We start from the raw sequence: 11647 nt of genomic DNA, 5'->3' as shown, positions 1-11647 counted from the left end.
CACCGATATGGGGAGACGCCCCATGACCGGCAGTGGCTCGGGGAGACGGGCCAGGACTCACCACACTCCGGGGACTCGTCTGAGCCATCGCTGCAGTCCCTGTCGTGGTCGCAGACGAAGTGCTTGGGGATGCACTGCTGGTTCTGACACATGAACTCCAGCTCGCTGCACGTGTTGTTGAACACTGAGGAGAGGCGACGTGGATTAACTCACAGAGGGGAATTCTGGCCCTGCTCTCAGACAGAGCCCCGAGGACGGTGCTAAGAGCACTGACCGGGAAGCTGATTCCCGCAGCAGGGCAGCGGTGCACTGTCCGAGCCCACCACTCAGTGCCCCCTGCAGCCTCGCCTGGGCCAGCGTGCATGAGCTTCTTCATTTTCAACACAGCGCCGAAACACTGCGGCGAAACCCTTCCCTGCAACCCGCAGGGTTTAGGCTAACTTGCCTGTTTCGACCTATTTGGCCACACTTGCACTTGGCAATTTAAAACTTCCTTCACGCTTTAAAAGCCATCACACAGCTTCTGCGCAGTCCTGTAAAACTGATTTTTATTTCTGGACATGCAAGGATTCAGTAACTAACCCCCAAAAAGGCCAAAAAGATGGACCTACCCCAGCGTGACTGAATTAAACACACATAAATTAAACAGCTAATTAACAGAGTTACACTTGAAATGCAGAGGCCCCCAGAACCTCTTGGCAAGCGTGCGGTGAGCCGGCTGGTTTGAAACAAACTTCACAAGTGGAGGGCTGTTGTGATTGAGATCTATATAATGGAAAACATAACTTTTTCTCTCAGATTGCAGGCAGAGAGGTTTAGTAAATACTGGGAAACATGGATTAAATTGATCTCTCTACAGGGACCTGATTTTAGTTTATAAGAAAATATGCAGTGATAGCTTTGTGTGGACTTTTTTGTTTGTTTGTTGTGTTTCTTATCAAATTGTATATTTTTTTGTATGGCCCTGCTGGCATAATGTAAATAGTTCATTTTATGTACAATGTGACAAAAATGTAAGATGAATGCAAATGTTTATTCTGCTGTTTGGTTATGTTCCTTTCATCGCTAAATAAAAAGTTGGAAAAAAAAGTGGAGGGCTTTGCTGGGGTACTCTGTGCACTGCTGAAACATAAGTGCAGAGAGGACTGGGTATAGAAGATATATCAGTGACTACTTTGAAAATGGGTTCTCCACAAACGACAGATTTTTTGTTGCACCTGCCCGTTGGCCACAAAACGTGTCCGAGCAGACGTGCGCAGACGTGCGCAGACGTGCTGCTGTCGGGAGAGGGTTCCTCGGACAGCACGGGGAGCCCACACTCACCGCAGCCCGCCTTGGTGCTCTCGTCCGCCCCGTCGGGACAGTCCCGGTCTCCGTCGCACTTCCAGCGCTGCGGGACGCAGATGTGGGATCCGGGACACTGGAAGGCCTCCGGGCTGCAAGTCTTCGTCTCTGGGGAGGCGAGAGTGTGGAGGGCCTCATGAGCAGGACGAAGGGCGAAACGGCAGAGCTGGCCCACTCTCTCCAGCTCTCTGTCTGTCTGCAGTATTCTCAAGCTCGGCCTCAAGCATCCCCTGCACTAGCAATTAGTAGTTCCAGTTGGCACTAACAATTACCGACACTCACTGATCCATTTAATTGAACTAATTACTTCTTGACACCTTTTTTCAAGCAGCTTTTAGCAGTTGGGAAAATTAAATGGATTTTTGGAATGAACATCAACCCTGGACTCCATTAATTACCTGTTAATGGATAATTAACCTGTTAATGGTTAATCAGACATAAAGGGAGAGAGCAACCACTCAATACGTGAATCAGAATGAAGGGCTCCTCTTTTGTTATACTTTACATCTAGGGAAGAATACAGAAGAACATGACCCCCCCCCCCCCCCCCCACACCTGCAGTGGGGCCATTCTGAGTGGAGACGATTCAATTAAAAGGGTCAATTAGCTGTGGGAGGTTGAGAACTCAGCTGGTACGACAAGCAGAAGAGTCTCTCCAGACCCAGGATTGAGAGCCCCCTGATTGACCATTAACGCCAACACACAGGGCACAACCTCACTGCCCACGAGCAGACCAGGTCTGTGCCTGCTGCTCACCTGTCTCAGAGAGCCCATGCCTCTGGGGGAAGGCTCAACCAAGCAGTCAAAATGCCAGGGTGCCAAGGAATGACAAACCAAAGAAACCCAACTGTGCAGTGCCACTGACCAGCAGTGCCAAACTCGGCATGCAACCAAGCCTTTCCATTTCTGAGTATGATCAAACTGGACTCTGAGAAGCTGTGGCCTGTATCTTCTACACCAGACATGGAACTTGACAAATTTCCAGATGTTTGGATGTAGAGTGCATGCATGCACTTGTTTTTCCAGCTACATCTGCACATAGAGTATACTTAGTCCTAAATACTGTGATGCATTAAATATGAATAAACCTGAGTGTTTTTACATGAATAAAGTATACTAAGAACCTGGCTTTGATAAGGCCCTGCGTGACTATTGCGCCTGCAGCCTGGCACGCAGCTGCTCAATGTGACCACAGGGGGGAGCCAGCGAGCACACGCAGGCGCGCCCCCTCTGAAGCAGCCCGCCCGCTCTCCCACTTACTGCACCGGCTGTCCTCGTCCGAGCCGTCGCCGCAGTCGTCCGCCCCGTCGCACACCCAGCGGCTGGAGATGCAGCGGTGGTTGCCGCACTCGAACTGGGTGGAGGAGCAGAACTTATCTGGGAGGAGAGACGAGGGGGGAAAGGCCCGTCAAGAGCAGCCCGGACCGAACCGAACCGGCGACATGCGACAGATCAAAGTCACTGCAGCCTGCGTACTGAGCGCAGTCCGATCCCTGGCTAGGAGTGTTTGCTAGGCTGCAGTGTAAAACACCCGTGGACATTATGGACCTCTTGAGTGCCCCCATTTGGCAGGTCTTGGAAATGCAGCAGGAGAGCTGCACAGCTGGCGTTCTGTACTGCGCTCTGTCTTGTGAAACAAGCATCTGATCAGGTTGATCAGCAAGGGAGTCCACAAAGGTCAGAGAAGCAGTTTGGCTTAACAGTGTGACCACTAAGAGTCTGAGATCGGCTTAAGGTCTCTCAATAGGACATAGCAGCCAGAATGAAAACAGCAATGCTGATCGGCCTCTGCTTGTTACTTTGGGACAGCTGGAGTTAGGGTTCTGGACTGCTGAGTAGAGTCAGAGTTCACATCCCAGGCAGGAACAAGGGCCCTGCAATCTAGACAGCAAGCCCATCCATATAAACAAGTACCAAATGAGTCTATCAATACAACAGGTAACCGTAAATTGTTTTAGGGTGACCCTATAGGATATGATATACCGTAATCCTAACCCTCTGCTCACTGACATTCATCTCTCTAAATAGCTGACATCTGCTCGATTACTGTTACTCCAATCCTCCCCTTAAGAGACAAATATTCTCTCTCATCTTTTTCTTTTTGATCCACTGACCCTAAAACTGGGTTCAGAAGGAAAGTGTCCTCACTTTATTGAGATCTTGGTCCGTTTAGGACAGGCAGTGTAGTGAAAGTTGTATATGAAAGCCCAAACACTATCTGAAAGATCTTGAACGGGTGATCGGGTCTCCTGTGTGCACACGTAGTGGATCTGCTTAGAACTACCTGAGAGGACTTTGAAAAGAATCCTGGTGCTGGCCAGACAGGAGCCATAGCGTTAGCCCACATTATGATAAAACATGAATGGCGGCAGACTTGAATGGCCAGTGACCCCTGATGGGTTATCCCCTGCGCTTCCAGAAAAGCCTGCGAGAACACCCTGCGGAGATCCCAGAGGGGCCCGCTGCCCTACTGACCACAGTGCATCTCGTCGGCCCCGTTCTCGCAGTCGTTCTCCTTGTCGCAGGTCCAGCTCATGGGGATGCAGCGGCCGCTCGGACAGGCGAAGAAGTTTGTTGGGCACTTCAGCTTCTGCTTGTCTGCTCCAGAGGCCACAAGACACACACGCACACATACACAAAAAAAGACGTCAACACAAACAACGCCAAGAGGGTGTCAGCACAATACCCGTTGGATGGAGAAAGGGGAAGCAGAGTGTTGCCTTCTGGGAAGGCAGCACAGCATCATGGGACAGACTGGGCTGGAGAAGACACGACAGCAAGCGCAGGCCTGTCCTTAGAGAGGATACACGCATTGGAGTTCCATAGTGACTGAGTGTCCCGGGACGCCCCAGACCAGGCCGCAGGCCAGGCGGGAGAGCTGTACCTGGGCAGTTCCTCTCGTCAGAGTAGTCCCCGCAGTCGTTGGAGCCATCGCACACCCAGGAGGGTGCGTAGCACAGGGTGGTCATCTCACACTTCTGGAAGGTCACGCCCTTCACCCCCAGGCGGAAGTAGCTGGAGCAGTCCGTCGAGGCTTCGCGTGAGGCACAGCAAAGAATAATCGAAATCAGAACTCTTCTCGCGGTTAAAAGGTCTACAACGTGCAGCTTTAATCGAGGAATAGTGTGCATGAAGCACAATACCAACACAAAGTACAAATAACGACATCTCACCAACATACCCTGTGTGTTATGTAGGGCCTGACACAGATGCTCACAGAGAAGCTGGGCTGTTTTATCTTACCACTGGCATGCAAAATGGAAAAGCAGGACTGAGTGGCTGTACTAGGCAGTGACTCCTTTGACATTTCTGTTCTTTCCTAATGCAGGTACGCACAGACCTACGTCAGCCCAAGGCACCGCGACAGTCTGGTTCCACTCCGCCTCGTGAGCCCATCTCCTGAAAGTGTTACCTTTTACTCACTGCTGAAGAAGTGTGTCAGTGTGCTGTAAACTGCTCTGCAAGAGCACAGCTGTATTATGGAAGTACTGTACATTATACCTGTGTGAATTTGTATGGTTACAGTACTGTAATAATAATGATAATGTTAATGGCTCTAAGTATGCACCTACTGTAGAAGAATGTACTCTGGCTTGCATACATTCCAGATTTATGTAAGGCCATGCAGAAAGTAGCTCTTTTGCAAAGCTTTTGCATATCTTGCCTGTAAAGATATTGACAACACCCCCCCCCATGGAGACTTACTGCAGTTCATCTCGTCGCTGGCGTCCTCGCAGTCAATCACCTGGTTACAGCGGCCGGAGCTGGAGATGCAGCTCCCGTCTCGGCACTGGAACTCCTCCATGGTACACAGAGTCACTGCGGGGAGTCAGACAGACGCATTGCAGAGAGGCATCGGGGACCAGAGCAAGTCACGAACACAGCCCCGTGCAGGGCTCACTCCAGAGAGGCTGAGGCTAGGCTCTCTCAGACACAAGTCCCTGTGGCACGGCAGTGCAGCGGTGATTGCATTCCTTGCTAGGATAGGCTCCGGCTCTCCCCCGTGACACTGCACAGGAGAAGTGATTGTAAAATGGATGGACGGAAGCTGATGGATGGAAGCTTAAATCAGGGGTTCTCACACCTGGACACGGTGATGGGGAGCATACGGGAATGCCGATACACCCCAGAAAAGGGGTTATGGCAGCCTCTGTTACCCAGTCTGCAGCACTGCCACCGCCCAGGATTGGTAGACGGTGACATCGAGGCACTATGGCACGTGTCTCAGGAGCCGGGGGTAAAACCGGTGAGCGCTGTACTCACTGTTGCAGGGCAGCTCGTCCGAGTTATCCCCGCAGTTGTCCACGCTGTTGCACCAGTAGCGGTGGGCTACGCAGCGACCGTTCATGCAGCGTCTGTAACCCTTCTTGCACATGCGGCTGGCTGCAGAGAAAAGGACAGCGTTGTGGTGACACTCTTCCCGCCTGCTGTGGGCAACACAAACCCTTAATGTCTGCCAGAAGCCAAAGACCACGTTCTAATGCCTGATCTGCATCTGGACAAGATGTTCAAAAGGAACAAGCAGAGGCTATCGTCATGCTGCAAGTACAAAATAAGAAAGGTTTCGCATCAGCCTTCTTCATGGGGATTTTCAGCATGGACTTAACCTTTAAATCTTCTTTCACAGCTGGCATGCTGCTGCAGCTCCCCTCTCTAATCTCTTCCAAGTTTTTATTACAGTAAAGTATTGGTATAAGTAACAATCCAGTTAATAGGAAAACTGTCTCTGTGTCTCGGATTAATGATCCACTAAATTAGGGATGGGAAGAACTGTAATCTGCAGTACTACATTAAATCCTTCAAATTGAAGGCGAGAGTGATCCTTCCGATTCTAAGGGAGCTCAGATCTGGAGCGATCCGACTACCGCTGTTGCGCCTGGATGCTGGCTGTGGCTGGGAACAAATATTCCTGCAGCGGGGAGAGAACCAGGATGCCCAGCTCTCTCGTGGATGGGCAGACTCACCGCAGTAGGACTGCTTCTCGTCAGACTTGTCCTTGCAGTGAGCGACTCCATCGCAGGTCAGGTTGTAGCTGATGCAGTCGCCGTTCCCACACTCGAACTGCTCCACCACACTGCAGGTCGAGTTCACAGCTGGGGGATGGAAAAGCGGCGCCATTTATCAAACAAAGAAAAAAAATCCGAGACCGCCGGGACATGCTTCTTTGCTTCAGGACCAGCAAACAGCTGGTTTATCCCAAAGAGACACCAAAAGGTTTGTGCAAAAGGATAAAAGACAGAGTTAAAATGTAGCTTGTGTGTGGCAAGCTACCTGTGCTGTATCGTGGTATTATTCAGCATGCCGGATTCAGCTTTTCACTGCCCAAGAAGATGGACAGGTGGCACTTGTGTGCGTTAGATGTTAGTGAAATGGTTGCTTCATTTAATCTATTGTATTAGTTCTTTAAATCTACTTAATATGAATTTTGGCAGCTGAAAATAAAAATAAATAGTAATAAAATAATATTTCTGAACAATGTTAATTTAACAATATTAATATATTTATATAGCTTGCAGTGGAAGCTGAAAACAAAAAAGGTACACCATAGTAATCCACCTTCGTCATAAACATTTTATGTATCAAATTCCTTAACTCAGTCAACTTGCTGTGGCTCTGGCTATTTTGGGAAATATAATAACATGCTCATTTTCACTACATTTCACATGAATACTTGCTCCTGTTATTGTTGTAATGGAAAAATAAATGCTTGTAGTTTTTAATTTAGCTCGTCTACTCAGAGTGACACATGGGAGGTTCAGAGGTAGAATTCTCGGATTCGAGTCCCACCTAAAGCATAAGTTGTACTTTTTACAAATTGCCCTTTTTGGGCATCATTTTCTCAAAATAAAATAAAATGTGTACTATATTGACATGCATCAATAGGCTCCCTTTACAACAAAAACATGTGATGGTGTTTTTTCAGCCAGACAAAGGTACCCCTAACTGTCTATGCAGGGCAGGGGGTGTAATGGCATGAGCTCTGATGCACGCACAACTCACAACAGTTAACAACGCTGTCCTGATGCCGACAGCAGGAGTTAACGGAAGGACTTCTTGTGTGCTCAGAACCTCCGCGCCTTTTCAAACACACCAGCTGACAGACCTCTGCAAAACCCGCTGTCATTTGTGTCAGTGTGGAATTAAATGTATTTCCCACTACCGGGACAGAGTTCCCTGGGAGAGGTATGGGGGGAGGATGATTAGAGTGATCCTGGCTGAGGAAAGTGATACTTAAGCACTCAGGAGCTGCTGCCAGACTTTGCTGATCAATCAGCACTCTGTATGTGGGGGAAGAACAGACTCTGACTCACCTGCAGAAAGACTTTGCATGCCAGGTTACTGGCCGGTGCTCATCAAAAGGCAAAAGTCACACAGTAATTTTCACCAGACTGGAACAAACCCCTCCTAGGCAATCAGTTTTAACTCCTCCAAGTAAAACCAAGGTTTTTCAGGTTTTGAACACCGTTCAATCAGTTTTAATTAATTTTGTATTAACCTATTCATGAAGGGGCCAATCACAATCCTGCCAGCCAACATCGTTGACCAAGAACGCCCACCCCCCCGCCGTGCATCGTGCATGCCAGTCACTCACAGCTGCAGGTGGTGTCGTCCATCAGCTTGCGGTCCCCGCGGCATGTGCAGTTGACCCTCCCTTCCGCGGTCAGCAGGCACAGGTCCTGGCAGCCCCCGTTGTTCACACGGCACGGAGAGAACTCGCCTGCGGGGCCGGGGGAGAGATCACAGAAAGGGTCAGCTCAGACGCCACGAGACCGCAACGCCAGGCACGCCTCGGGCGCCAGCTGCAGGGCTCTGGCACACAATCCTGCCCGGCACGTGCTGGACAACACACTTATGCCTCCTCCCATCAGGGAGGGCTGCGTGGACAGAGAGGAGGAGGAAATGGGGATAAACACACATTCGCCTCATCTGCTTCATCTGCATGATCGACGGCTGGGGTTATGCTTAAACTAGGAAGGCAAAGTGGCCTGTGACGATCATGCCCCTGCGTCCCTGCAATCTGATGAATCACAGCATGGGGCAGAGAGGTGTGAACCTGCATTTCCTAATGGCATGTCTTATTCTGCCATGTGCTAGAACATGTGGGAGGGTTGTAGGCCCCCCCGCCCCACAGAAAAGCACCCTGCTTCCCTGGAAAGATGAATCAGTATCCATAGTAGTGAACTATTATTTCAGGTTCTTCCCTAGAAAAGCTTTAGGACCCATGAAACACAGCCCACAGCCTCCTGACGTGTCTCAACTCATACACCCTAAAAAGAGGGGGAAAGGATTATATCACACTTGGCTGCAGTCTATAGATAAAATTGTTCTTAATGGAGTTTGGCTTACTTACACTTTGCTATGGCAAAACTAAATTCGACAGCATGGAGAGACAATTTCTCATATCTTTAAAATGTGTTTAACTCTTTCCCCCACCTTTCCACTTTTAAGGGGCTTTCTGAGTTTTTCTTTTGGTCTGCTGGTCATATTTGTGATCAGGAGGCCAGCAGACGAGGGCGTTAGCAGAGTGTTCGTGGCCCTCTCTCTCTACACCTCCAACAGAAATTCTGGAATGCAGGACTCTGGGTTTTACAAGTTGGCCATAGAAAGAAACAAGTAAAAGGAAAATGCACAGTGGGGGCTCTGCAAATTGCAAGCAGGCCTGTTCCTTGAATTGGAGCAGATCCCCTGTGAAGTGCAGCCTTTCGACAGACGCTAACACAGCCCTCTCCACGGCACTAATGCAATGCGATGGATCTAAATGGGATTCGCTACGGCTGCTGAAATCTTCATATGAAAAGCAGCCGGACACTGACAGCACTTCTGTGCGAAACACAGGGGGAGAAGGACGTGGAGAGAGGAGGGGTGCAGGCAGAACAGAGTCAAGGGTAGAAATTCAATTTCACAAGGCAAAGTCAGAAGGCCCCAGGTGTCTGGGCACCTTCGTTCCTCAGGGAGATTGGTTTTGTCACCTAATTACATCAGCCGCTGCAGAACAGCCATGCACAATGAGCCTGAGGAAAGCTCTCAAATCTCTCTCGCACTCGCTCACCCCTGGGGAAGACAGGAGGGAGAGGGTGGAATACCGCAGCCCTGCTAACCCCTTTCCCTCACACAGAGCAGAACTTCACTGACATCTGCAGAACCACAGAGCAGAACCTCACTGACCTCCACAAAAATTGTACAGCAAATTACAGAAAGCTGAAATTAGACCCCTCGATTTGAGCGCCATGTTCCCTCTTGATGACCACGATACAAGAAGGATAAGGCTCCCTGGAGGCAGTGTAAAGGAGAACAGCCAGACTAACACCTGCACCCAGAGGAATGTTGCACTCATGCAGAGGAAGGGGACGGAATATTTTTTTCCTAGAGCACAACAGATTGGGAACTTAATATGTAGGAGGGTATTGACCATCCCAAATGGCGGAGAAGAAGGGAGGAGTCACTTCTTCAGAAAAAGGCATGGGGGGGGTCTGGAGCTCCCTGGGGCGCTGAAGGAGACGGGGGCGCCAGGACCCCGGCAGCCTGGTGAGAGAACGGGCCGGGTCCTGCCCTGCCGGGAGACTCACAGCTGTTGGTGTCGTTGGCCACGGCGATGATGCCCATGGGCTGCTGGGGAATGTCCGCGCGCAGGACCTTCATGTCTCCGCCCACGTACTTGTCGGCGCGCAGTACGGCCCGCCGTACCCAGTCCGTCCAGAAGATGTAGTCTCCGTACACCGCCAGGCCGAAGGGGTGCACAGGCTCATTCTTCAGAATCACCTGCAGGGGGCAGGAGAGAGACAGGCAGTCAGGCACCCACACATGCTTTCTCTCTCGAAGGCGCAGCATGTCTACTTGACAACAGATGTATGGAATCAGCAGATTTAATGATGTGACGGCGGAATCAGAGCTGATGCGCGTGTTTTTTTGATTGAATGTTTCTGGATTTTGATGGAAATTCTACGGATCCTTACAGTTATATAGCACTTTTCCGGACACTGCATTCAAAGTGCTTTACAGGTGATGGGGAATCCCACGACCACCACCAATGTGCAGCCCCACCTGGATGATGCGCATGTACACTCACTGAACATCAGCTATCAGTGGGAAGGAGAACAGAGTGATGAAGCCAATTCGTTGACAGGGACTAATAGGAGGCCATGACTGGTTAAGGCCAGAGAGAAATTTGGCCAGGACACCTGGGTAATAACTCCTGCTCTTTTCAAAAAATGCCCTGGGATTTTCAATGACCATGGAGAGTCAGGACCTCGGTATTACATCTCATCCGGAGGAACGGTGCCTTTTTTATTTTTTTGTCCACTAGCAAGAAAAGGTTTCCAGGTTTCAGGGCTTTTTTTCGATTTGAATTTGCACAACAAAGAAGCAGAAAGGCACAGTGTGCCCACTGTTGGAGAAACAGGCGAGTGGGAAGCGCTATGGGAGACGAGCGGGCGGTCAGGAGGCACGGGCACGCCCACGCGGGCGAGGACTCACGTGGCGCCGGGAGCCGTCGTACTCGCAGCGCTCTATCTTGTCCAGCGTGGCGTCGGAGAAGTAGAGCTTCTCGGCCCGGTGGTCGATGGCCAGGCCGTTGGGCGTGCGGATGTCGCTGCCGATGATCACCACCACGTTGCCCCCGGACAGGGTGGCGCGCATGATGCTGGGCCTCTGCTCGTTCCAGTTGGTCCAGAACATCAGACTGGGGAGAGAAGCGCGGCCCCATGACATAAGTGCTCCAGCAGAAGACTACAGTGAAGACGGGAAGAGAAACTGTTCTCTGTTCTCGATCTCGGATCCTGGATAAAACCCCCAAATTAGCAGGGAAGCAAAGAACCGTCAATTTCTATAGAACTGGAATAACTGACAGGGTGGCACGATGGCGCAGTGCTTAGCATTGCTGCCTCACAGCGCTGGGACCTTGGGTTCAATTCGGGACCTGGGGTACTCTGTGTGGAGCTTGCACGTTCTCCCTGTGTTCGCATGGTTTCCTTCGGGTGCTCCAGTGTCACCCCACAGTTCAAATACATGCTGGTGGGTTAACTGGCTTCTGAGAACATTAGCCCTTGTGTGAGTGTGTGTGTGTGTGTGTGTGTGTACAGTATGTGCCCAGATGGACTGGGGTCCTGTACAGGGTGTACTGAACTGGGATCAATCAAGCTGTTGATTTATTAAATTAAGCAATTTACAGAATGCTTGGAACAAAAGTGTCCAGCAACTCTCAAGGCTTGACTGAACACACTACTTACTTCATTGATTAATAACTTTTTTAATTGATTAATAACGTTTCTACCCCAGAAACAAAATGATTTTAAGGTGATCTGTA

General features: G+C 50.2%; 1 protein-coding gene across 5 annotated transcripts in view; it reads right to left on the bottom strand.

Moving 5' to 3' along the window:
* The window catches only part of lrp1aa (low density lipoprotein receptor-related protein 1Aa), a 180466-nt gene that overhangs the window by 38020 nt on the left and 130799 nt on the right, over positions 1-11647 (bottom strand). For all 5 annotated transcript variants that reach the window (XM_088633603.1, XM_088633605.1, XM_088633606.1 and 2 more), the window contains exons 43-53: positions 10819-11023; positions 9912-10104; positions 7937-8062; positions 6309-6437; positions 5608-5727; positions 5050-5163; positions 4229-4378; positions 3820-3942; positions 2605-2721; positions 1324-1452; positions 62-184 (exon numbers count right to left, since the gene is read on the bottom strand). In XM_088633603.1, coding sequence (XP_088489729.1) covers positions 62-184; positions 1324-1452; positions 2605-2721; positions 3820-3942; positions 4229-4378; positions 5050-5163; positions 5608-5727; positions 6309-6437; positions 7937-8062; positions 9912-10104; positions 10819-11023 — 1529 coding nt within the window. The remainder of the gene's footprint in view (positions 1-61; positions 185-1323; positions 1453-2604; positions 2722-3819; positions 3943-4228; positions 4379-5049; positions 5164-5607; positions 5728-6308; positions 6438-7936; positions 8063-9911; positions 10105-10818; positions 11024-11647) is intronic.

Source organism: Lepisosteus platostomus, chromosome 1 (genome assembly GCF_059453375.1).
Source record: "Lepisosteus platostomus isolate fLepPlt1 chromosome 1, fLepPlt1.hap1, whole genome shotgun sequence".
NCBI lineage: Eukaryota > Metazoa > Chordata > Actinopteri > Semionotiformes > Lepisosteidae > Lepisosteus > Lepisosteus platostomus.
This window is presented reverse-complemented; position numbering and strand designations above follow the sequence as displayed.